A 25,842-nucleotide genomic window follows, 5' to 3' on the forward strand; every position below is an offset into this window, starting at 1 on the left:
GTGGCTTTATCTTTCGTATGCGGGTATGCGTGGGAAGGGATCGAAGAGCGTCCACCAGCCAGGATATCTATCTACCGCCAAACTATAGGGTATGTTCTCTTTCCCCAGATTTCCCCAGATCACACCCAATTTTTTGCTCTCTTCGCCCGCGACGGGGCGACCGCCAGCCAGTGGGGAGGGTGAAGTATGACGCGAACGGATTCTCGAAATATCAATACATCCAGTGATGTTGAGAGAGTGAAGGGACGAACAACTGAGTTCCGGCTTTTATACGATATGCTACCGATCCATCGCTGAATATCGAACCGTTTATGGATCAGAGCGAGTCTCTGGGCCAAACGAATGTAGGACTCGACAAGGACCACGGCAAAAGAGAACGACGGACAAGGTCAACTGTTCACGCGTTGGAAGGGAATGTGGGTCGAGATATTGAGAGGGAGTGCAAGTGATTGAAGTCAGACGTTGACTCGAGAGGTTGATGTGAGCGGAAGGTGAAGATGGCCAAGGTCATGCCGTTGCTGCTGAGCCGGAGCTTGGTCGTTAGGGAAACCTTGAGGCTGACCCGTGTGCCCCTATAAACAAGCCGCAAATCACAGAGAATTGCCAAGGATCCTATGTTTGAAATCTAGATAATGAAGTGGCTGCATACTCTCTAGAAACAGATTTACCAGGTATCTTCCTCCACACTACGATTTAATCATCAATGGGGTGTCCCCTCCACGCTGAGTTCTGCGCTCTCTTGCTCCGTCGCGTTTTTGATTTTGCACCCCCTGGATACTGCAGCGTCTTGGCACGCGTCCAGCTTGGGACTAGCACGGACTGCGTATGTCAGGGACAGGAATTGATAAGGGGCCGATTGTTGACATGCTGGCCAGTTGGCATGTTGATATAATTAAAATACCTAGTCTATAGCATATCACAAATACCCGTACATTTGTTTCAAGTAAGAAAAATGGCGATCAAACATAACTAGTTATAGCAATTCGCTTGCACACTCAGCATGTTAAGGAGAATCATTATTAACGGCTCGCCAGATTATCATCGAACCAGCTCATCCTTCCCGAGATACGCCGCCATTGGATCAGCTGCCGCACTTCTCGATTTCTTGTAAGCTTCAAGCTCCTCCTCGGTAACCCCCTGCCGCATCTCTTGGAGGGTCCGTTTCCCGAGCTTTGTATCAGGGCCGGTTTTATCACGCTTCTTTGCCTGCAGGTATGCTTCCTTCGAGATATCTTTCTCTGATTCTCCCCGTACCTCCTCTTCCTCTCCAGCCTTTTCCATATCATTAAGTAGCATATTTTGAGCCTCCTCAAACGCAGTCTTCCCTTCCTCCCCAGTACAATAGCTGTTTTTCACTGTAGAATGACAACACGCATAGCCCCATACAAAGTTTGACCACCAACTGCCCCATACCGAGGTGTGGTTGTTGATGAGTATATCCTCAGCATAGCGTGATTTCGCAACCTTTTTGGGCTCCCCTTTAATAGCTCCTGTCTCATCATACTCGACAAATCGTTCGTTCTCAATAACTGCAGCTTCGCGCAAGGGAGCTGGCTGTAGATGTTCCTCGCCACCATACTTCTCTAGCAACGCCTTTCGTTGAGCCTTGCGCTTTTCTTCCGCCTGCTCCTTTTCTTTCTTTCTGAAATACTCGCCCGATGTAGGATTTGCCTGAAGGTGCTGTCTGTCTTTATCGCCACGCTCCTGAGATTCCCACGCGTATCGCTGAGCTCGTTCAAATTCAGCAGCATCTCCTGAGGCCCGAATGAAGTTTTCTTCCGCTACCAGAGCTGCAGCCAGATCCGACTGTGCGCCCATATCCACCATCCTGCGGGTCTTAGGGTCATATTTAGCGGAGTCAAGATCCAAGTTGAGGAGATATTTCGCAGTGTCTTCTCGTATACGTAGGTTACGTGTGGCGGTACTCTGTTGACGGCCCATATCAGACTCCTCTGCATATCTAGCCTCCTCAGCACCGTCGTCTCCCTCATAATCTTCCTCGTCATCGTCGCCAGTTCGTAGCTCTTTCATCTCTGTGCGATCCTTCGCTTGTCTCTTCAACGCTTCCAGCTCTTCATATTCCTCCACCACATTCCGATATTCCGAAGCATCATAACCGTTCCATCTATCCCGCTTCGCATCCCAATCTAGGTCCACTTTTTGAATCTCTTCGTCTGGTTGTATATCTTTCCCCGTCCATTTCGCTCCAAGTTTCCTTGGTCTGCTCAGACACTCTTTAACTTTGTGAGACATGGAGCCGCAGTTCTCGCATGCGCCTTTGCGATATTTGGTCGCAGCTGGTCCTACACGCTTCCCTCTCTCGTACCATTTTTGCTCTGTCTTGGATTTCTGGAGTCGCTGATGCTCGAGGTAGTCATTTGCGGAAGACTCATCGTCGACGTAGAAAGGCTTCTTGGAGATAAAGGCGGGGATGTACTCATTGCGCTCCTTCGACGCCACATCTGTTGGTCTTCGAGACATATTGGCTAGATGAAAAGTAAAATGTCTCTGTATACTTCACTTTATCAGATATTAGGGATCTGTGACAGAAAAACCAATGGCATTCTTCGCAGACTGTTAGAGTGGGAGTTCAGATGACGAAGAGAAGGTTAAGCAAGATCGAGCTCAAAATCGCGATGCCACACCGGAGGTACGTCACGTGGTGTGGCGCCACGCCGTCATCGCCTCGATTTCGTATCCAAAGGGGATAAACATTGCCTAAAAAGAACTTTCTGTTGGATTATACCTCCTTTTGGGATTTATGTTCAATGTGTCAATAGTATATCTGATTTATGGATATCGCATCAAACACAGAGCAATGTCCATCCCCAGATTGGCCACCACCAGTTAGCAGATGGAAAAGTTTCAAGTTCTGCTGAATTGCGTTGATCACTACCAGGCAGTCCCGACAAGTTTTGATCCTCAACTTCCTGTCAATGCTGGACCAGTCCCGAAAAATGCACGCCCGAAGGTCCCCGTCATCCGAGTTTTCGGGACGACGGAGACGGGGCAAAAGGTATGCGCTCACGTACATGGCGCATTCCCATATCTCTACATCGAGTATCAAGGAAGCTTGAATCCAAAAGAAGGTGAGAGACGCGTTCTGAAGAAGTTGATAAATTACAAACAAATTATGGAGCTTTTCCTAATATGTCCCAGTAAATACTGCCATTCGCACGCTTCAATTGTCTATCGATCACGCCCTGGCGATAAGTTATCGCCGAAATGCATATGAAAAGAAAATGGCGTATGTTGCCCACATCACCTTCGTAAAGGGCATTCCATTTTACGGGTATCATGTTGGATACAGGTTCTTTTTTAAGATATACCTGTTCAACCCTATGAATATGACGCGTCTTGCCGACCTACTGAGACAAGGAGCTGTCATGAAACGCGTTCTGCAGCCGTACGAGAGCCATCTGCAATATTTATCACAATGGATGTGTGATTACAATCTGTACGGCTGTGCGTATCTCAAGAGCAGCAAAGTGACTTTCCGAGCGCCGATACCGACCTATCTGGAAAACTCGACACATATTTGGCATGACCGTTCCATTCCAGAGAGCGCTGTTCTTGATAATTCCATTTTGCCACGACAGAGTCACTGCGATTTAGAAGTTGATATCCATGTTCAAGATATTATAAATCGTTCCGAGGTTAAGGAGCGGCCCATACATCAGGACTTCGTCGAAATGCTTCAGCCTCTGGAACCGGACAAGAAGCTTGTACCCAGCTTGGCTGGGCTATGGGAAGAAGAAGCCCAGCGAAGGAGGAGCAAGCTTAATCCCTCCGATGCGGATAGCGGTTCCTCTTTCCGTCCTGAAGAGTTGGTATCCATGTCTGCAGATCCTAGAAAAACGGGTCCTGGCGGTTGGGTTCATGAGGAGGAGTACAGAACAAAAATGCAAGCTGTTGCAGATGAGGAGCATCTTGGACGAAAGCCCACTTACACTGATTTTGTTGCTACGACGCCTTTCGAAGCTACCATTCGATCAGCTTTAAGCAGTGTTGAAGATCTGTTTCCTGGTAACATACAGGTAATGGAGCCCGAGGATTTTGGAATTGATAAAATGGCGGAGGAGTCGAGGGCGCATGTCGATGTAGATGAGAGCCTTATAGTTACCCCTAGACAGGAGGGCTTCTCGTATGATTCGGATGAGGGTGATGTGAATGACTCATTTTTGCACGAGCAGGAAGTTGAGATTGCAGGAGACTTAGAGCCCAAATCAGCGGATGATCTAACAATCTCTTCAAGCCTTAGCAACCAGGATTGTTCCAAGGGGTCCAAGGAAACTGAAGCTGAAAATCAGGTAGATCTGTTGGATCTCAAACGGTTCGGGGTTAGACCGTCTAACGATTTCATCAACAGCCAGGATGACGTTTTCAAGATCGACGAAGAGTTCATTAGCGACATAGATTCCCGGCTGAAAGGTTTGAAGCGCGCAAATTCAACTTTACGTGAAACTGATGTGGAGAATAAGCGGCTTAAACTAGGAAATGATGGCAAGATTCCCCCTATCACGAATGCCACTTGCCATGACCGTTTAAACAGCGCCACTACACAAAACTTGCTAGTGGGTGAATCGACGGAGTTAGAATCCGCAACCGTTAATTTCCCATCTTCATCTCAACTTAAACAATCCCAGAAGCTTAGCAGAAGTAACAACGGAAATAAGCGCATCTCCTTCCATGTTGTCAAGGATCCGCACGACCCAGCTACTATTTCAAGGCTGAGTCAACAGGATATTTCGTCGCAGAAATCACAATCGCAGGGTTCAAAACAAGTCGCTTCCCTATCTGTATCCGCCTTGGAACCAGCAGTTAGCAACCGCACATTTGACGATTCTTCCAAGTTAAATCAATCGGAGACGCATTCATCCTCCGTTTTGGAACCTCAACACAATCTTTACGAGTCATTCAACATACCACCAGAGTGTAGAATTTTTAGTTTCATTCCAGCCTGCCCTTCACGTTCTGAGGTTCTAACTACAATGCAAGCGGATGGCCGGCCATCAATTATATACCAGGGCCCCCATTACAGCAACGAGGAAGACGTCCCTGATCGTGCACGCGAATATGCTGGAAGAGAGTTCAAGTTGGAAAGCACCACAGTGCCTTATCTTCCTCTGTTTGATCTGACCGGGTATTCTCCCGCGTTGTTCGGAGACAAGCCATCAATAATTATCAACAGAGATGCTTTTGAGAAGGAAAACAACAAACTCCGTAAATCGTGCTCATTGCGGACTTGGGAATTTGCACCAACTGCACCAAGCCGTAGTGAAGTTGTCGAGTGGCTTGAGGAAGACATTCGCAAATTGAAGGATGCTAAAGGGAATAATATTCCTTCACAGAAGCCTGCAAGTTCCGCTCTTTCTCAGATTGAGGGACCAACACAAAAGAATCGCCATGGATTCAAGTATTCTCAGAAAAAACCGGCGAGGAACGTACGACAAGAGGCTCAATATATGAGTGTTATGAGTCTCGAGGTTCATGTGAATACACGTGGCACTTTAGTTCCAAATCCCGAAGAGGATGAAATCTCCTGTGTTTTCTGGTGCGTGCAGGATGGCGAAACTGAGATCAATGACGACGATGATTCTGCTGGCATTACTGCAGGGATTATTGCTCTATCAGAAAATGAGAGCCTCGCCTCTAGGATATCTCCCACTATGATCTCCGAGTTTGAGGAAGAACATACCGAGCTTGATCTTTTAACGAGACTGGTTGATGTTGTAAGGCAGCGTGATCCAGATATTTTAACTGGCTATGAGGTACATAATAGCTCATGGGGTTACCTGATTGAAAGGGCGAGATACAAGTATGATTATGACCTCTGCGACGAGTTGTCCAGGGTGAAGACAAATTCTCACGGACGTATTGGCAAGGGGAATGATCGCTGGGGTTTCAATCATACGTCTTCAATTCGGATTACTGGCCGACACATGATCAACATATGGAGGGCCATGCGAGGGGAACTCAACTTGCTCCAATATACTATGGAAAACGTAGTCTTCCATCTCCTCCACCAACGAATTCCGCATTACCCTTTTCAAGATTTAACGAAATGGTTTACCAGCAAAAGACCGCGGGATATTGCGAAGGTCATCAATTACTTTCTCTCGCGAGTTCAACTGGATCTAAAAATCATCGAGTCGAACGAATTGATTTCCAGAACTAGTGAGCAAGCTCGAATATTGGGCATTGATTTCTTTTCTGTTTTCTCCAGAGGATCGCAGTTCAAAGTCGAGTCCCTCATGTTCCGAATTGCTAAACCGGAAAATTTCATCCTCATCTCCCCGGGCAAGAAACAAGTGGGACAGCAGAACGCACTCGAATGCTTGCCGCTTGTCATGGAGCCTCAAAGCGATTTCTACACCAGCCCCCTCTTAGTGCTCGACTTCCAGTCCCTCTATCCGAGTATCATGATCGCATATAATTACTGCTATTCGACTTGCTTGGGAAGAGTTGTGAGTTGGCGGGGTCAGAACAAGTTGGGGTTTATTGACTTCAGGAGGCCCGCAGGCCTCCTTGAACTGCTCAAGGACCAGATCAATATCGCCCCCAATGGTATTATATACGCCAAGCAGGAGGTCCGCAAGTCACTACTAGCGAAAATGTTAATAGAGATTCTGGAAACTAGAGTTATGGTCAAAGGTGGTATGAAGGCTGCCAAGGACGATAAGTACTTGCAGCGTCTACTTAATAACCGACAACTAGCGCTGAAGCTGATCGCCAACGTCACCTATGGATATACATCAGCTTCATTTTCTGGCCGAATGCCGTGTGCAGAAATAGCAGATAGTATCGTTCAGACAGCCAGAGAGACGCTAGAAAAAGCCATCGTTTTGATCCATTCTGTCGAACGATGGGGTGCAGAGGTAGTCTATGGGGATACCGACAGCATCTTTGTTTACCTCAAGGGGCGCACAAGAGATGAAGCCTTCGATATAGGGGAGGAAATTGCAAGAGCGGTCACAGACTCGAATCCCCGCCCTGTCAAGCTCAAGTTCGAAAAGGTCTACCATCCTTGCGTCCTGTTAGCGAAGAAGCGATATGTTGGATACAAGTACGAGAGTCGCTTGCAGAAGGAACCAGATTTTGATGCCAAAGGCATCGAAACCGTACGCCGCGATGGAACGCCTGCAGAGCAAAAAATCGAAGAGAAAGCTCTGAAGATTTTGTTTGAAACCGCAGATTTGAGCCGAGTTAAAAGCTATTTCCAGAAACAATGTGCTAAGATCATGCAGGGCAAAGTATCCATTCAAGACTTCTGCTTTGCAAAAGAAGTTCGACTGGGAACGTACAGCGAGCGAGGGATTCCGCCTCCTGGCGCCCTCATAAGTGCCAAGCGCATGCTTGAGGATCCACGGACGGAAGTACAATATGGAGAGCGAGTCCCTTACGTGGTAATATCCGGTGCACCCGGTGCGAGACTGATTGACCGATGTGTAGCTCCGGAAGTACTCCTTCACGACTCTCAGCTAGAGTTAGACGCGGAGTACTACATATCAAAAAACCTAATTCCACCACTCGAGCGAATCTTCAACCTCGTTGGCGCGAATGTTCGACAATGGTACGACGAGATGCCGAAGTACCAACGCGTGCGGCGTATAGAAGGTGGCGCATCGAATGTGCCTGCAAATAAGGAGGGATTGTTCTCGGCGAAAAAGACTTTGGAGTCATATATGAAGTTGTCATCGTGTGTTGTCTGCCGGGAAAAATTAGAGGAAGGCGAGGAGCAGATTTGCACTGGTTGTTTGCGGGATAGTCACGTTTCGCTGTTGCAGTTGAAAAGTAGATTGATGAAGGAGGAAAGGAAAGAATTTTTTTTACATAAAATATGCCGCTCGTGCATGGGCGTTTCGTGGGGGGAAGAGGTCAAGTGTGATAGTAAGGACTGTCCTGTCTTTTATACGCGGACTCGACAGGGCTCTCAGCTCAGGAGCACGCGAGCGGCAGTTGAGCCTGTCATCAAGGTTCTAATGGAGCGCAGTGAGGAGGATCCCCTGAGTTGGTGATGTCGGTGTTAATGAGTGTTGATGATACTATTGTTTTAACTCTGTTTTGTATTTTTGGGTCTCTTGTTCTGAGTGTTAAGATTCCCCAAGTCAACTGACTAGCGTTTTCAATGATATACCCGAATCTATAATATATGACTTTATCACATCAGAAACCCTACACATCCACGTCAATCCCTTCTGATAACAGAATCCAGGCCTGCGTTCGGACCGCCTACAATTCCTTCCGGCCCGAGGCCTATCACAACCCCGGGGGCATGGCGAAGACGGGTCAAACTGCCATGCAAAAATATGTATCAGTCTCGTTCATCAGAATTCCTCCGATGATATTTGACGACGAAGGTAGGCCAGTCGAGTGCTCAAAAACCCCCCGCGATGAAATGCGAATCTGGGGCCATCCCATTCGGATCAACGTTTCCATCGATGTTCCATAGACGTATTCTTTAAACCCTGCCCAACGGATGGCAGCAGCGCACTGTATTTGTTTTTGCGTTGGGTACACGGGTTAGAAGGTACGAGATTCTGCAATTGAGATTCCAGGCATAAGGGGGGTGTCGCGAATAGGAGAAGGAGGGAAGTCTATATTTACCATTGGACAGCTTTCGGCATTGGTATACAGAGTAAACTCCTTGAACGCCTCCAGCGCTTCGAGGGATGTCAATTTGAAGCGGCCATGCTTGTTCGTTAGAATGTCGGTGCAGTTCGTAATGGCCGCGATTTCCCCTACGTATTGAAAGGATTCGAATGAGCCTAGGATCCCAAATACTGACATGTCTTGTTCACTCTACCACGTCTCTCCTTGGTCTGATATAGACGTTAATCCATTCGCGAGCAGGAATCAAATTGAAGAGCACGGAGGGGTAATAGAACGAGAAGTATGGTTCACCGTGCGAAACTGGATTTCCACTTTTGAGATTTTCATTCACACCGCTGCAGATCAAGTCTCCCAACTCTTCCGCAGTTGTATGATTCTGTCATTGATTCACAACGACAGATCCAAAGGCAGCCCAGGGACAAGGCGAGCCCAGATCGGGGAGTGCTTTGTTGGCTTTGCGCATCCAGTATGCCCTTGTTGCGAACGGTATTCCACCCACCGTTGATTCAGAATCGTTCAGGAGTTGTTGTATTCCCGTCGAAGAGCCTGCATGATGTATGCCGTTGATGGCTTGAGTAAATGCCAATGTTAGGAGAAACAAACTGAGAGCCATGCTGAGGACATTGATGTGGAGTTTTGATGTCTGAATGTATGTTCAAATGAAACCGTCTGCTGGAAGATTGGCCCTTCCTCAGTAGTGGGTGTTATTTAAATATCCAATCCAATCATGCCAGATTTCGCTCAACAGCGGTGAAATACGTTTGTTGCTCGTGCCCATTTGCACACCTTCTTGCGTTCAAAATACCTGTTGACATCCGATTCTTCAGCTGCGTACCGCTTCGATTACAGGTGTATGCCTCATGGACCGTTTAATTTGGTCATTATACAGGATGTGTTCAGCGGCCTGTCCTCGTGTTGAAAAAGGTTCCGTAGCATTTGAGTATTTACTATAACTGGTGTTGAAACATGTGGATACTATGGTCAAGTCCATATAAAGACCTCTAAGTTCCATCAAGCCGTTTTGACCATGGCACACGAAACGATAAAGGAGCCACTAGCATTCAGAGCTCTCAAGGTGCAGAGCCTGTCACCTCCCTGGAAACAAACGTCTAACAAAGACGCCTTGAGTCGTTTAGGACGGGCTGAAACAGCCTGACTACAAAGAGCCGCAAGTTGGCAGCTGGAATCTCATTCATGATAAAAACCAGACACGTTTGAGGCATGTAGTAGGTCGAAGATGTTTCTAAAAATCACACATTTTCGTTTATTCTAACTACTTATTAGACTGCTGTCACTATTTCATCATGTCCCTCACACTCTCAAACGCGGAGGAATGCGATGTAGGCGACATCGCAGATATCCATTTAGCATCGTTCGGTGAGAACATGATGCTTCAGGCGCAATTCCCAACACCCGCCCTACGTGCAGGATTACGAATCTCGTTGATGGAGAAAGCCCGTGAAGAAATTCGCGATCCGCAATGGGCTGTGTTAGTCGTTCGCAATCAAAATGAGATCATTAGCTTTGCGAAATGGATGCGACCTGTCCTTGATGCCGACTCGTATGTTGAGGTTGCTTGGCGATGGCCCGAAGGCACCAGGATGGACATCCTGAATGAATGGGCTAGAAAAGTGGAGGATGCGAGCAGCAGTGTTATTGGTAGTACGCCTTGCTACTGTAAGTTTTGTTGATTTCTTGGTGATTTGATCTTTCCCTGTATTATACTCGATGGCTGCTTATTTGCTCGTAGGTTTGAGCTTTATTGGAACACATCCCAGTTATGAAAGGCGTGGTGCGGCCACAATGCTCATACAGTGGGGTTTGGAGCGCAGCGTGAAGGAGAATGTTCCGATACAGCTCGAGAGCACCACAGTTGCATGGCCGTTGTACAAAAGTCTCGGGTTTGAGGATAAAAAGCGTATTCTAATGCAATTGGAAGGGTTGAGGAAAGATGGGCAGTCCGTCCTTTATGAGGAATTGTCTCTTGTGTGCAAGCCGGAGGTGGCATCGACGATCTTGAACAGATTGACGCATAAGTCAAAAACAGACTGAAATATGTATGTTATGCCTACAATCGATGGCCAATTGTTTTAGACGGGTTTGGATATTTCTCAAAGAGTGTGTCCCATGGGTTGCTATATCATCCAATTTCACTACTCATTCAACACCATCCATACTTCTCGTTCCCAACCCATTCTACTGCGGGCGCCGTGTCTCCCTTTTTCCCGAACCATCGCAGACTACATATACCTTCTTCTTCACGGTCTTCTCCTCGATACGCGATACCAGTTTGTTTGATCAATTCCTGGACCTGAGGAGAAGGGCTCCATAATTTTACATATTCCAGATTCCACTCCGCAGCTTCTTTTTGCGCAGCAAGAATCACGGCCCTCAGCCCCGCCACTTGTAAATCATACTTCACCGTGATATTGTTTAGAGCATTCTGGTTTTCGATTACAAGTCGCAGGATATAGAGAGTGTTGTTGGATATTGTGTTCTGGGGAGATTCGTAGAACCGGTGCGTCCAGATCGCCCAGATACGATTCCCACGCTCTCCAGAAATCGCACCTTTTACCTGCGGTTGCAAGTTGAGGAGGACCTTAGCGGCAAACTCTTCTTTTGCATGATGCCAGAGCATGTGATCGTGATCTGGCACGATCATGAAGCGCGTTTTTTCATTATATGGGCGCGGTGTAGCCATCGTCTTCAGAGCGAGTGCCTCGTCCTGTTTGCAGAGCTTCGCGAGATCACCTGCGAATAGCGGCGTCGCAGTTGGCGATGCCCCAGCTGACGGTACCCACGGAGGGAACTCAACATGATAGCTTGGAAAGGCATACCATTTGAGGTTTGTGTAGAATCGCCTGCCGATATCTGAAAATAGGACGCTGGCGATACATTCTTTGGTTTTGGCTGTTTGCCATTTGGGTAGCACCTCAGCCAGTTCTTTCATCAGTCGTGAGGCATAACCCCGACCACGATATCGGGGGTCACAATAGACACTGGCAACTCCGTGGGTAATGAACTCAGCAACATTTCCATATTTATCGCTGACCCAGGAGCGTTTACGAAATGTTTCGCAAGAAGCCAGGAGGGGCCTTCGCTCTCGTGGGAGGTTCTTATCCACCAGCACCCACTGGGTCATTCCCCCGTCCTTCGCTAAAGGGACTGTCATGAGATGTAACGATTCCTCGAGGTAGATATCCGCGGGAAGCGCATCCTTCCACGAATTGGATGTGAGCGTCCAAATCGCCTTATTTTCCGTGTCAGTCGGGTGGTCGAGGTGGAGAGATGGGGACAGTGCATCCGGCAAGACAGGTTCAAGAGTTGGCGCCATACCCGCAAAGATGTAGAGTCTCAAGGGATTAAGCCTTTTTTTTAACAGAAATGGTAGGGAAGGACATTTATCGACCGTGGTCCAGCATGGTTAACATCCCAAGATGAGCGGGGTTTGGATTCAAACGACCTTCTACGAGGCTGGGATATTCTGCTTGAGCGCCAGACTAGGACGAAGCGCTTCCCAGCTGTTGGCCAACTTACTGTGCACAGGATGGAGAACATCTCCCCTCTGCAGGGTGATTCTTGTAATTGACATTCCAATCGATTGGCCGAGAGCAAACAATGTCATTGGCGGCAAGGCTAACTTACGGGAACGCTAATATGGAACTTATGGCCTACTGTTGGATGCCAATGCAGGCAAGGCATGCCCATCACCGTCATGGGCACAGGCTCAAATTAGCGTGCGGGACGCCCAACAACGGACTCTGTTGGGGGCAGGCGGCAATGATATTGAACCGTCGAACGACCTGCATAGTATGACTGTATGAGGGCGCATTGAGGGGTCAACTCATCCAGGCCAGGGATGAGACAGCCTTGTCTCGCCGGTCGCTCTCCTCAGCCTCCTGATCTTGTCTGGCACATCGCGCATGGACAAGTCTAAGATTTTGAACATGCCAAAACGAAACACCGATAAAGCATCGCATATTCAACATGCATATGGAGTATACATTACTTTGAACCGTTCAAGACGTGCTGGTGACGTCTTCTGGGGATCGGGTGTGAGATATGACTGAATTATGGACCCTGTCTCAGCTATCGGATTAATCGCGTCCATTGGTACTCTCCTGAAGGCAAGCAAAGGAACCCTCGACCTCATCAAAAGTTATAAACATGCGCCGAAGGACCTCTTCGAGCTCGTGCATGACCTTGAGATCTTCGAGGAAGCACTGAGAGGCTTTGATCGTGTCTTACGTAGCCGCCAAACAAAGCACAATATCTCCGAGAAGATTCTTCGAACAGCTATCAATGATGGATCGGCCACCGTTAAAGATCTTGAGAAGAGGATAAAGCAGGTTTATAAAACCGAAAACTCGAGTTTACGTCGGGTTAGATTCGTCCAGAATAAGTCACATTTTGAAACGCTTGCTAAGCAAATCAAAAGCCAGTGTGCACAATTACATAGTTTTGTATCACTGGCGCATTTGTCCGTAGAACCTACCCACTTCCCTATAGTTTACCTAAATGCTAAAACCTCTACAGGGAAACGTTCCTCGCTGTGTGTAATCAGCACCCACAACTCTTAGAAGCATGTTCGACTGTTGTTGAGGAGATGGCAAGCGAGCCTCGATTCCCCAGCGATATGTCGGAATCAAGATCACCTCTCATTTCGAGATATCCGTCTTCGAATTCATCCTCCATAATATCAATGTCTCTCGGATCATCACAACCGTCATCTCGAAGCTCGATATCGTCCAAAAATTCTTCCACCACCACCTCTACCTCGTTTGGAAACACTCTGTCAGTACCAGGCCGCAGCGACCGACGAGGGAGTGACGTATCGCCCCAATCGAGCACATTAGTGGACTCGCGTTCAACGAGTTCACTGATCATCCGTCGCGCATGCCGGCATGATTGTTACTGTAAATGCCATGATGAACCCACTACTGGTGAATCCAAGACACCGTCATCACGGTTCAACGCGCGGGTATTTCGAGAAAACAACAAGCCCAAAGTTGAGTGTTCAGATCCAGGTTGTGCAGCAACAATTTCTCAGGAAAAGCCCATCCCAGTCTCTTTGTTCAAAAAGGCCATATCGAATATGATGTCGACAAGCAGTATCCAGGTTCGATATCGGCTAAATACCTACCGTATGGTGCCGGAGGGATCCAATGCCATGCGATATGTCAAACATGGAAACCTAGAGAAGTTGAAATTAGCGATTGAGTCGGGTGAAGCAACACCTTGGGATACGGCGCCGGATGGATGGTCTTTGTTGCACGTAAGTTTTTTTCCGTGTAAACTCAACGTTGTTACTTATATTGATGATTGGTTTCATTTCTGACAACTGAGCTCTCATGGCGATTATTTTAGACTGCCGCGTACGCGAGACAATTGCCAACCGTGCAGTACCTTGTTAAACTAGGTGCGGAGACTGAAGTATCTGATCTTGGAGCAAGGTCTGCAAACAATCTTCAACCCGACCTTTTCGGAGTTCAAATATTGCCTCTCATCAGCTAACTGGTTAATATTTTCTTGTTTTAGAAAGCCAGTTGACTTCGCATTTCTGAAATCTCGCGGAGCAGATGCTACCCAAACCGAAAAAGACATCGTCCAAGTCTTCTCCAAACAAGACGATTATATCGACGACTATGAATTCACCCCGATTCACATTGCTGTCCTGGATCTCTACGACCCCGAAGACTTGGAACGCCCCACCCTCGAGGAACTCATTGACTTCGTCGATCATGCTAACAACGCCCCACAAGGCACCAATTGGTCTCACTGGAAAGCGAAATATCAAAAACGATCTCCTCTGTTCGTCACAATCATCGAGCAGTTCCGGGTTTCGGCAGCGGAAAACCCAGATACAGGCAAAATCATACAGAACCTAGTCGATCAGAAAGATCGCAAGTTCCACTGGACGCCGCTGCATTGGGCTAGTGCCACGGGGCAAGCGGATAAAATGAAGATTCTTGTGAATACGGGTGCGGATCCGTTTATAAAGTCGAACTTAAATGCGAACATTTTACATGCAGCAGTGGAGTCGAATGCGCTGGAGAGCTTGAGCTATGCGCTGGAGATACATAAACGGTATCCGGATCTGTTGAATATCGATCAGAGTAACGTGTGGGGGGAGTCACCACTTATTATGGCTGCGCAGGGGTGTTTGGTGGGCTGCGTAAAACTCCTCCTTGAGGCCGGCGCAGATCCGAATGTGAGACAGGAGAATCAGCAAGTTGCGCTGCATTATGCAGGTCTTTCAGATCGTGGGGAGAAGAAGTGTGAGACAGTGGCGTTATTATGCGACGCAAGCAATACGGCCAAATTGGACATTGACGCGCAAGATGAGGACGGAAGGCCGCCCATATTTGATTTTGTGGACGATATGGAGTGCATGAAGTGTCTGACTCAACATGGAGCGAAGCTAGATTTGTTAGATAATTCTGGGAATAGCATAATTCACCATGCTTGCATGCAAGGGGAGAGTGATTCACTGGAAGCCCTGTTGCAGCTGCCAGGCGATGGAAAATTGATCCTAACGCGGAAGAACAACGACGGGAATACGGCGTTGATTGAGGCACTACGCCATGAAAGTATTGACTGTGCCGCTATCCTCCTGGAACTTGATGATGTCGGCGACATTGTCGGTCAGGATGGGTGGGCTGCAGTGCACTATGCGGCGAAGCTAGGTGATCAAATCCTATTAAAAGCGGTATTGAAACATCCAACGTTTACACGAGGTATGAAGACAAGAGATGGCAAGACCGCTCGCGTGATAGCCATGGAGGCTGGCCACTGGCAAGGGGAAACAAAGGACCTGTTGAATCGATACAATGCCCTAATATGAAAGGGATATGGAATGGCGTTGCTCGATTTGGGCTCACTGACACCGGAAGGATGCGGTTCTGTAGAAACGTTAACATTGCACTGTACATTACATTTTCCAACTATTTTAGAGACGACCATACATAGATTTATATATACTACAAACACCAGCATGGATCACGGGCAGTATCCATGGGTTCCATCCACTAATGATGAACGAATTGAGGAGCTTGCTGCTTCACGAACAGTGAACATGACTCCTCCGAATGGATTATATGTTTGATCGTTTTCAACTAAATCCCGCTTCTCAGGGAGGTCTATACACACTCACATACGAAAGAAAAATACTGTGGATCATGTTGAAGCAAGTTCAGTGCAATGTTTGTTCTGTTTGTTCTGTTTGCAGCACCAGCCGCAATACCTCCGCGTGATGTGGGAATCTTGGTTTGTCGCCGCTTTGTTCCTAGTTCCGCAAACAGATGCGAATGCCAAGACCCATCGACATGGATTTGCTGCCATTGCCAGCCAATCATGGCCTGGGGCAAGCGGCATCGGCAACCACGCCTGTCTGGGCTCTCAAGTGGCCACCAAACCACCTTGGATGTTTCTTCGTCGCGTATATTCGCAGTTCGAGTAGCAACTCCAAAGAACTGCGCAGTAAATGACTTGATTAACGGCTAACCCGCAGCTTTGGGAATTGGGTGCCATCCCTCTTCTTGTTCTCATTGAGGATTACATTCGCGTGTCCATTTCGTTTCTTTCAGCGAAACTACCATTATCCTCGCGCTTCTCGATGGAGGCGGTTGGTTACCTCCTCTAACAGCCCTCCATGGGGTCCCTTAGCGGCTATGTTATCGTCTATGTCCTCGGCGGAGTTACCTTTCTTCCTCTCGTTCTGAGTTTTATCCTCCTCCATGCGCATCTGACGTTCCCCAATCTACCAAAGCGTGGCAAACCTGTCGAGGACGCCAGGACTGACAGCATCCAGCATCCCACGGACGATCAGTTCAGCTTAAAAACTGGCACCGATGTGTTAGCGGAAAAGTTTCAGCGGGCCCACGAGTCCGATGTTGCCGCGGATACTTTGCTGTTTGCCGGGAATATGTACCAGGAGGAGTTAACGGCAAACCCCCCGAAAGGACCACTCCTGCCGGCGAGGTCGTAGCAACAGAGAGCCCGAGTGTCTACCAGAGCATGTACCGGAGCATATTCGACCGAAAGCAGGCTCCAACCATCGACCCTACCAAAGGAAATGGGAAAAACCCTAAGAAGGCGAGGAATGTGTTTTTCGTGATCTTGAGGTGTGTCCGGTCTCTGTACCACTTATAAGATAATAAATGACAATGAAGCTTATGTCTATTGCTTTTTCCCTACAGACATGGCCATTTAATGCTCTATGACGATGCAGAACAAATAGAAGTTCGTTATGTGATCTCATTAGCTCACCACAACGTTAGCATTTATAATGGCGGGGATCCGATACCCGAAGGGGAGCTCTGGATTAAGAGAAACGCGATTTGTTTGACGAGGAAGCCAGACTCGACCCCGGATGCACTGGAATCGAGATCCTCTACGTTGCCGTTTTATCTGTTTTCGGAGAATCTTTCTGAAAAGGAAGACTTTTATTTTGCAATTTTGAAGAACCTTGAGAAGATTCCAGATTCTCCAGATTCTCCCCCGACCCCTCAGCATTACGACGTGAAGCATATAGTCACTCTTATACAACGGCTACATTCATCTGAGGAACACCTTCAAACTCGATGGATCAATGCCTTGATGGGTCGGCTATTTCTGGCGATGTATAAAACTCCCGATTTTGAATCATTTATCCGGAGAAAGATCACGAAGAAGATATCCCGAGTGACGAAGCCTAATTTTATCACCAAAATTTCTCTCCAAAACATCGATGCTGGGGAAGGGGCTCCGCTTATTACTAACCCTAGACTCAGAGATCTTACTATCGATGGAGATTGCTGCGTCGAGGCAGATGTTAACTATAGTGGAAATTTTCGCCTAGAGGTGGCAGCTACAGCTCGCATCGAGCTTGGTACGCGCTTTAAGCCTCGAGAAGTTGACTTAGTACTGGCAGTTGTGTTAAAAAACCTCAAGGGTCACGGCCTATTGCGATTTAAACCCCCCCCTAGCAATCGACTCTGGGTTTCGTTTGAGAGCATGCCTCATATGGAAATGTCAATAGAACCCATAGTCAGTACCAGACAGATTACATACGGTGTGATTCTTCGTGCCATCGAAAGCAGGATAAGGGAAGTCGTTGCGGAAAGTTTAGTCCTTCCATTCTGGGACGATATACCATTCCTAGATACCGAACACGAAACCTTCCGTGGTGGTATTTGGCATCACCCTCCAAAACGCCCGCCGAAAACTGTGATCCCTGACGAACCTGAAGCACAACAAGAACCCCTTGACCCGGTGTCTCCGCTTGTTGCTGTGCCCAATAATACTGATGCCACCATGGCTCCGCCTTCAACGCCTGGGCCAGCTTCGTCAGCCATAGCGAGTCGAAGAGGTTCGAAATCCATACCCTCGCAGCTAGGGGAATTGGGTTCGTCGGTTTCCTCTGGCATGGACAGAGGAAATCGACTGGAACCCCCTCGAGCTATTAGATCCCGAACATTCTCACATGTTGCCGATCCTGTCGTCACAGCAGATACCGTGAAAGTAGACCATTCCGTTTGGGATTCAAAATTGGAGGAAAAAGATGCAACAGCCACCATGATTGAGATATCTAACCGCTCCCAGCCAAACTCTCCCACAGGAACGCCAGTTGGCTCACCTCCAAAAGAAGCATCCTCAATGCACAGAAAACAGGTGTCACCCAGATCCAGCACTATATCCGACGAGACCAGACCAATCGATATTACACCCCGTACACCTTCGACGCGCGATAGTTTTTCACCAGCTACGCTGTCTATATCCAGTAGTCCACGAAGCTCAAGCTTTTCTTTAAAAAGTGAGACGAACAAACAAAACAAAACCTCTGGATCTCAGCCTATAGTTGACGTTCCAAATAATAAAACCCCTGAACGACAAGTTATAGGATCAATAGGGTCGGCAGCCGCTGCTGCGCGAAAATGGGGTTTGAATGTTCTTAAACGGAATGGAGAGCCGTCTTTAAAAGGAGACAACAAAACACTAATGCCAGATCATCCTATTGGGCGGGGACACCCACTACCTCCACCAGGCACACCTCTTCCGCTTCCAGACAAGTTTGGCTTCTTGTCTAATCCTTCCATACCGAAACGTAAACCATTACCCCCGCCGCTATTACCCGAGCGACCGCAGAAGGCTTCTCGTCCTGTACCTAAACCTCCACTTCCAAGTCGTCCTGGCTCATCTGCAAAGAAAAGCCAAGAACAAATGTCGGACGAGCTTTTGATCATCGAAGCCCCTCTTGGCTCAGAACCCACAACACCAGTTACTGATTTTTCTCCTGACGACAAAGAAAAGGAGAACACTAACTTCGTGGAAAGTAATTTGCCTCCAATAGAACATAACACATCAGTATCAATGATTGCAGAGTCACTTGGTGCTGAGAACAGCAAGGACAGTGACCTGAAAGCACAGGAAGACAGCATGCAATCGACAGGAACTATGCCCTCAAAGGATGAGGCGATAGCAAAACCCCCCTCTGTACTAACTCACAATGAACAAACAGACTTTCTTCTCCATCCGTGAGCCATATTCCTACATGTTGCTCATTGTCTCATTTTCGTTTCGTTCTGCCCACCTTATCCAGGCGTCATGCGAATTTATTTAGCTTCGTTCTTCCGTTCCCTTTTCCGTTTCCCTTACCTTTCATTTCATTTCCATTCGGCTTTCTGAGGAAGATTCATGGGGACCATTCATCAGTAAGGAGTTGGGTTCCTAGATTTTGTCATTGACTATTCTTTACTTGGATTATAGGTTTTCTTATTATCTACACCCTTTAGTAGGCGTAGCTGGAATTACCGGCGGTGTAACGGCGTTACCTAGATTATTTATACCACCCTGGCTTAGATAGTAGATGAAATTAGATTGTAATCAACATTATCATTTTAAGAATACCTGTTTGAATTTAATTTCTCGATAGCTGTTTGGCGGAAGTTGGGGAGGGCAACTGTATAACCCCATGCCATTGTCCTGCAAAGTGAATAGAATTTAAGCTTATTCCATACGCTTTGGAGCACGGATTGGACAAAATGTTGCATCCAATTCTGCATGTGAGTATGTACGACGGAATTGAAACCTTCGTCAAACAACGGCACCATGAGAGTTTGGAGTCGACATTGTATCATTCCTGAGATATAAGTGAATGGGATGTGAAGTGAAGGTATACTGAGGTAAAAGTGAAGGACATCAAATATTGATTTGACATAACCCAGTTGCCTGCAAAGATTATTCTAAACAAGCCCGGTAGTCACCAGAATCGCATCTCAGACATTCATCTACTTATCAGGCATCGAGAATGGGTGACGAAGCCAAGAGAACGCGTGGCTGACTCAGCTAAACTCCAAATTGGTTTCCAAGCTCCCTCCAGGCAGCTTAATTCCTCGCGCAGAACATTAATAGAAGTTCAGTTTGTTCTTGTCTATCATCTTTTTCTTTTTCTTTGACTGTTTTTGCTCTTCGTTTTGCTTCACTGGACCTCTCGTGTTGCAGCTGCGCGCCAGCCCTTACTGCTGACCTGACTGAACTAGAACGAGTCGCTGCTGACTGTACCCCTGCTTGAACCCACTTCGCTCCGTACTCCGCTTGACGACACCTTCAACCTCTTCGACGATGTCTCTCGCCTACAATTCGGTGGCCGCACGGAATATCGATATGAGCAGGTAACTAACCATGGTCGATTTTGGGTCCCGCATCTTTTCCAGCAGGAGTTCCTTGGGGAGATGATGTTATAAACCACTGTGGCTGATACAGTTGTTGATAGGACAGAAGCGGATCTCGCGGTAAATATCCGCAAAGCCACAAGCATCGGTATGATTTCCCCAGTCTAGATTCAACCTGCTGCGTTATCGCAATATGCAATATGCTGAAACTAATCCGTTATGCTTTGATGAACAGAGGAGACCGCGCCTAAACGTATGTTTCTACATCTAACCTCCCCCCGCCCGACGACAATCCAGACACCTACCTACCTGATCATGAATTCCGTTGTTTGAACTAACCGGTGATCTAGGCAAACATGTCCGGAGTTGTATTGTTTATACGTGGGACCACAAATCGTCGACGAGTTTCTGGGCGGGCATGAAAGTGTGAGTGGCTGTACCCCGCTGTTATCAATTCGTCCTGGAACTACCACCTCCGCTCGCCATATCCCTAATCGCTCTCCCACACGATCACAATCTAACGTAACCATTTTCATTTATATTCTACTCCTAGCCAACCAATCCTTGCCGACGAGGTCCAAACGTTCAAAGCGTTGATTACGGTTCATAAGGTTTTGCAGGAGGGGCATCCGGTCACTGTTAAGGAAGGACAATCGCATGTTGGCTGGTTGGAGAGTTTGAGTAGAGGTGTATCGGGCGAGGGGCTTCGAGGTAATTGTCATATCTTGTTATTTCGTGGACTGAAATGGGCTATCGGATATTGGAAGCTCGTACGTTTCTGGATTATTTTTTCATTACATGCTAAAACTTCTGAATTCTACCAGGGTACGGTCCATTGATCAGGGAATATGTATACTTTTTAGAGGCGAAATTGACATTTCACCGTCAACATCCTGAGTTCAACGGTAAGCTGCTCCTTGCCATCCTATTCCACTCCCAGCCAAGGAATTTTTGAGTCAGTTAGTAACGGGACTGTCAACCACTAGGTCTATTCGAGTATGAGGAATACATTAGTCTTAAAACAACAAATGATCCGAACGAAGGGTATGATACCTACCGCGCCAATCTCCCGCGTCCAGCTTTCTCAATATCTAACTCTCGCATAGTTACGAAACCATCACAGATCTTATGACGCTCCAGGATCAAATCGATGCTTTCCAGAAACTTATATTTTCACATTTCCGCCAGAGCACCAACAATGAATGTAGGATTTCAGCATTGGTGCCTCTCGTCCAAGAGAGCTATGGAATATACAAATTCATAACGAGCATGTTGAGGGCTATGCATACAAGTAGGCAACCGTAGCAAGAATTATCGCTATAAATGGTGTCCAACGCTAACGGACGTTCACAGCCACCGGAGACGAAGAGGCATTGGAACCTCTGCGTGGCCGTTATAATGCCCAACACCATAGACTTGTTCGGTTTTATTATGAATGTTCCAACCTTCGCTACCTTACTAGCTTGATCACCGTCCCGAAACTCCCCCAGCAGCCACCAAACCTCTTTGCGGAAGATGAGGAACGCCCAGCTCTCCCGAAGCGACCAGCTAAGGAAGTCGAGAGAGAGCCTACACCACCTCCAAAAACAGTAACAGTTCCCGATCCAGAGCCTATCAATGATTTCTGGTCGAACGAGGCGAAACGTCAACAGGAGGAGTACGAAAATGAGCAACAGAGATTACAGCAGCAATGGGAGGAACAACAACGTGCACAACTCCTCGCCCAACAACAAGCGCAAAGGGAATTCGAGGAGCAACAAAGATTACAAGCCGAGCAGCAAAGATTAGCCCAAGAGCAGTTGTTACAAACGCAATACCAACAGCAGACGCAAGGTCGGCTAGCTGAACTGGAGCAAGAAAACCTCAACGCACGTGCACAGTATGAACGGGACCAGCTCCTGCTCCAGCAATATGACAAGAGAATGAAGGACCTGGAGGAACAACTGAATCAATTAAATTCGAATTATAGTCTGCAGACACAATCCAAGGACGACCAAATTAGAGCGCTACAGGAACAGGTCAACACCTGGCGGACAAAATACGAAGCCCTGGCGAAACTGTACTCACAACTTCGACAAGAACATCTTGATCTGCTGCAGACGACGAAATCCCTGAAACTCAAGGCGGCATCTGCACAGGAGGCTATCGAGAGGCGAGAGCGACTGGAGCGTGAAATGAAGACGAAGAACTTGGAGCTTGCAGATATGATCAGAGAGCGTGATCGGGCATTGCACGAGAAGGACCGTGTTACTGGTGGGAATCGCGAGGAGGTCGAAAAACTAAAACGCGAGCTCCGTCTTGCTATTGAAAGAGCTGAAAATGCGGAGCGTGCTAAAGGATCTGAAATCTCCGCTTTGTTGTCCAAGTACAATAGGGAGATGGCTGATCTTGAAGAGTCTCTTCGGGTAAGCTTTAATCTACCACTCTTCCATGTTCGCACCCGGCCGTCTCAAAGCTAACCTATTGTAGAATAAATCACGAGCTCTTGAAGAGATCAAAGCGACTCACGGGGAAAGAAATGAAGACCAGGAAAAAGCCTTGCAGGAGAAGGATGAGGAAATCGAAGTATACAAGTCTGGAATGGAGCAGGCGCTAATGGAGCTGGAAGAATTGAAGTTGGTATGTAGAAATGGAGGAACGTGCGTAGTCAAATGGTTATGGCTAACATAGCTTTGCAGAGCCAAGGAGACGCTGATCATGCTCTTGACAACCAAATTGACGACGTCCTCCATAGCTCTATTGCGAAAATAAACGACATTATCGACTCCGTGCTTCAGAGCGGTATCCAACGAGTCGACGATGCTCTCTACGAATTAGATTCGAGCATGCAGGCAGGAAACCAGAATGCATCCGCTTCCTATGTTCTTTCACAGATCGAGAAGGCCTCCGCAAGTGCAACAGAGTTCTCCACTGCTTTCAACAACTACATTGCGGATGGACCCAACAGTGCTCACGTAGACATCATTCGGACCGTCAGCATATTTTCCGGGTCGACCGCAGATGTGCTTAGCAATTCAAAGGGCTTGTTACGGTTTGCTACCGATGACAAGAAGGCAGACCAACTAATGGGTGCGGCACGACAATCTGCGCAGTCTACTGTCAAATTTTTCCGCTCCCTACAGTCGTTCCGTCTAGAGGGACTAGAGCCTCTACAGAAGACAGACGTGGTCATCAACAACAACCACGAAGTCCTCATGAATTTGCAGAAACTCTCTAAACTTGTCGATGCATTTACTCCGAAGGGCAGCAAGCTTAGTGGTACAGGCGATCTAGGAGACATTGTAGACCGCGAACTTACCAATGCTGCCAACGCAATCGAAGCTGCCGCCGAAAGACTCGCGAAGTTAAAGAAAAAGCCACGCGATGGATACTCTACCTATGAGCTCCGTATCCATGACTCTATCCTCGAGGCCTCTATTGCAGTTACTTCTGCTATTGCGGAGTTGATTAAAGCTGCAACTGCATCCCAACAAGAGATCGTCCGGGAGGGTCGCGGCAGCTCGTCGAGAACTGCATTTTACAAGAAAAACAATCGCTGGACGGAAGGGTTGATCTCTGCGGCGAAGGCTGTGGCCAATTCCACCAACACCCTAATCGAGACGGCAGACGGCGTCATATCTGGACGGAACTCCCCTGAGCAGTTGATCGTCGCCAGTAACGATGTTGCTGCCAGCACGGCACAGCTAGTTGCTGCCAGTCGAGTCAAAGCAACTTTTATGAGCAAGACGCAAGATCGACTGGAAACTGCCAGCAAAGCTGTAGGCGCTGCATGCAGGAGTCTGGTGCGGCAGGTTCAGAGTATCATCGCAGAAAAGAACCGCGATGAGAACGAGGCCGTCGACTACACAAAGCTCAGCGGCCACGAATTCAAGGTCCGAGAGATGGAGCAGCAGGTATGTTTTGGTGCTTTCTATTTGTTTCTTTGTTGGATTTATACTTTTCTTTGTCCCCCTATATACTTCTCGCATGCATAAACTTTGCCCATCCATGCCCAGACAACCCCAGCCAGATCGCTATCCACAAGGCAGAACACCGTTTCTGCTGTCCCTGCATTCCAATCCAGTTTTCTGGAATGTGGGGAGTTGAGCTTCCATCATTATACGTAATTCGCTGTGCATTACATCGCAGCACATTGCTAACCGTTATGTTTGTCAAACTTCAGGTCGAGATCCTTCAACTCGAGAACAGCCTCGCGCAGGCACGGCAGCGGCTCGGCGAGATGCGCAAAATTTCATACATGGAATAGAATGTGTAGTTTGCTGTCTTCTACATATTTGTTAAAATCTCCTGCCCTCCCCTCATTGCGATTTTTCAAAACATATGCATCCAATATGTATCCTAGCGACGCATTTTACTTTTTGCTTCCTTTTTCTGGTTTTTAGTTTTTAGTAACCTGGCCCGTTTCCCCACTAGCTAGCGGGATAAAGTATCAAATTTCCCAAAGAAGAATGATTTAAAGTATATATATATTTTTTGAACCAGCCCAGCCCTATCGTTCTCCCACTAAGATCTCCCGACCGATAAAATAGTGACCCCTCGGACCCCGTTTGCAGATAAGACCTTGCAAATGTCGAACGTCTCCTCGCACTCCTCCTTGCTTTCTTCGTGGGCCCCCACTTTAAATAAACGCCTCTTTGACCACAAACAAACTCCTGAGCAAACAAACAACCCCACAAACATTTGTCCACGACACTATGGAGTATGCAGTATGTTTCTTCTGCATCATTCCGCGCGGGGGTAATAAGGAATGCTTATAGGAGCAACAAACAAAAGAGTCGTCATGCATTTGAGCGTCTGAGCTCTCTTAAACCTAGCTTTTATTCATTGATTTATTTTATTACAATGCTCTTGTTTCCCTCGTTTCCGTCCACTTTCGTGCCGTTTGTACTGAAGAGAAGAAAGAAGCCTGAACTGCACATTTTGCTTTTGAGATGATTCAGATTCAGGTTCTATACTTTTTTTTCTTCCTTTTTTTCTTGGCCTTTACCATACTATGTATTCCCTTCTCCTTTCCTTGTTAATAATTTCTAAATAGCTAGTTATATTCCAATAGCCGATTCTTGAAAGAGAGGGACTCAATTCTTCCGAATACTCCGCCCTTCGGACGAGAACAGCAAAAACATCGGTAAGTTAACCACATTCGACCTGTAAGAAAGTAAATTTCATACATTCTGGCCCTTACATTAGTTGAGTAGTCCGTTACACATGGAAGGAACCTTTAACTTTTAGCGATCCCTTCGCTACGAAATGTCATCAGCTACCGATTTGTACCTGTCATTTTCTCATGTCGCAATGGAATAAATGTAAAGCACAACGCACAATAATGCATGCAGCGCAGCGAGAACCAAATGGCCCAAGGTATTTTTGGATATGAGCTATTGCATTCCGTGTGCAGGCCAGTTTCTATTTGGAGATCATTGTAGAAGTAACATGTTCGCCTAAGCAAGTCAAGATAGAAGCCTTACCCTCAATCTTTAGCTTGTTATCCTAACCAGTTACCAGTTATTTTGGCATTCTGCACATTGATCCGCTGACCAGTTCCCAAAGTAGCCTTCCTTCAACCGTGTTGCGTTGTGTT

The 25,842-nt window shown here is 47.3% G+C and overlaps 8 protein-coding genes across 8 annotated transcripts; 5 read left to right on the forward strand and 3 right to left on the reverse strand.

Moving 5' to 3' along the window:
- Positions 1-1,038: 1,038 nt before the first annotated feature.
- Positions 1,039-2,481, reverse strand: HCBG_05254 (splicing factor SluA; the record flags this gene model as incomplete). The annotated part of the gene is made up of 1 exon (XM_045432303.1): positions 1,039-2,481. One exon carries the CDS (start codon positions 2,479-2,481, stop codon positions 1,039-1,041), a length of 1,443 nt encoding a protein of 480 aa, XP_045287515.1.
- Positions 2,482-2,818: 337 nt separating this feature from the next.
- Positions 2,819-8,018, forward strand: HCBG_05255 (polymerase zeta subunit; the record flags this gene model as incomplete). Its single annotated transcript, XM_045432304.1, has 2 exons — positions 2,819-2,846; positions 3,160-8,018. 2 exons carry the CDS (start codon positions 2,819-2,821, stop codon positions 8,016-8,018), a joined length of 4,887 nt encoding a protein of 1,628 aa, XP_045287516.1.
- Positions 8,019-8,289: 271 nt separating this feature from the next.
- HCBG_05256 (uncharacterized protein) lies at positions 8,290-9,226 on the reverse strand (the record flags this gene model as incomplete). Its single annotated transcript, XM_045432305.1, has 4 exons — positions 8,290-8,493; positions 8,608-8,741; positions 8,789-8,822; positions 9,005-9,226. 4 exons carry the CDS (start codon positions 9,224-9,226, stop codon positions 8,290-8,292), a joined length of 594 nt encoding a protein of 197 aa, XP_045287517.1.
- A 691-nt stretch (positions 9,227-9,917) lies between these two features.
- Positions 9,918-10,665, forward strand: HCBG_05257 (uncharacterized protein; the record flags this gene model as incomplete). The annotated part of the gene is made up of 2 exons (XM_045432306.1): positions 9,918-10,290; positions 10,364-10,665. The coding sequence occupies 2 exons, from the start codon at positions 9,918-9,920 to the stop codon at positions 10,663-10,665; spliced, it is 675 nt and encodes a 224-aa protein (XP_045287518.1).
- Positions 10,666-10,774: 109 nt separating this feature from the next.
- HCBG_05258 (uncharacterized protein) lies at positions 10,775-12,330 on the reverse strand (the record flags this gene model as incomplete). The annotated part of the gene is made up of 3 exons (XM_045432307.1): positions 10,775-11,863; positions 12,151-12,171; positions 12,259-12,330. The coding sequence occupies 3 exons, from the start codon at positions 12,328-12,330 to the stop codon at positions 10,775-10,777; spliced, it is 1,182 nt and encodes a 393-aa protein (XP_045287519.1).
- Positions 12,331-12,686: 356 nt separating this feature from the next.
- On the forward strand, positions 12,687-15,457 carry HCBG_05259 (ankyrin repeat protein; the record flags this gene model as incomplete). Its single annotated transcript, XM_045432308.1, has 4 exons — positions 12,687-13,054; positions 13,150-13,888; positions 13,981-14,066; positions 14,152-15,457. 4 exons carry the CDS (start codon positions 12,687-12,689, stop codon positions 15,455-15,457), a joined length of 2,499 nt encoding a protein of 832 aa, XP_045287520.1.
- Positions 15,458-15,914: 457 nt separating this feature from the next.
- On the forward strand, positions 15,915-19,495 carry HCBG_05260 (putative PH domain-containing protein; the record flags this gene model as incomplete). Its single annotated transcript, XM_045432309.1, has 4 exons — positions 15,915-16,051; positions 16,124-16,237; positions 16,575-16,736; positions 16,812-19,495. The coding sequence occupies 4 exons, from the start codon at positions 15,915-15,917 to the stop codon at positions 19,129-19,131; spliced, it is 2,733 nt and encodes a 910-aa protein (XP_045287521.1).
- Positions 19,496-20,214: 719 nt separating this feature from the next.
- Positions 20,215-24,510, forward strand: HCBG_05261 (cytoskeleton assembly control protein; the record flags this gene model as incomplete). The annotated part of the gene is made up of 11 exons (XM_045432310.1): positions 20,215-20,264; positions 20,366-20,412; positions 20,615-20,690; positions 20,818-20,975; positions 21,089-21,169; positions 21,251-21,308; positions 21,371-21,555; positions 21,618-22,669; positions 22,734-22,883; positions 22,943-24,157; positions 24,427-24,510. The coding sequence occupies 11 exons, from the start codon at positions 20,215-20,217 to the stop codon at positions 24,508-24,510; spliced, it is 3,156 nt and encodes a 1,051-aa protein (XP_045287522.1).
- Positions 24,511-25,842: the final 1,332 nt, after the last annotated feature.

The sequence above is a fragment of the Histoplasma capsulatum genome (genome assembly GCF_000150115.1).
Source record: "Histoplasma capsulatum G186AR genomic scaffold supercont2.6, whole genome shotgun sequence".
In the NCBI taxonomy this organism is placed as follows: domain Eukaryota; kingdom Fungi; phylum Ascomycota; class Eurotiomycetes; order Onygenales; family Ajellomycetaceae; genus Histoplasma; species Histoplasma capsulatum.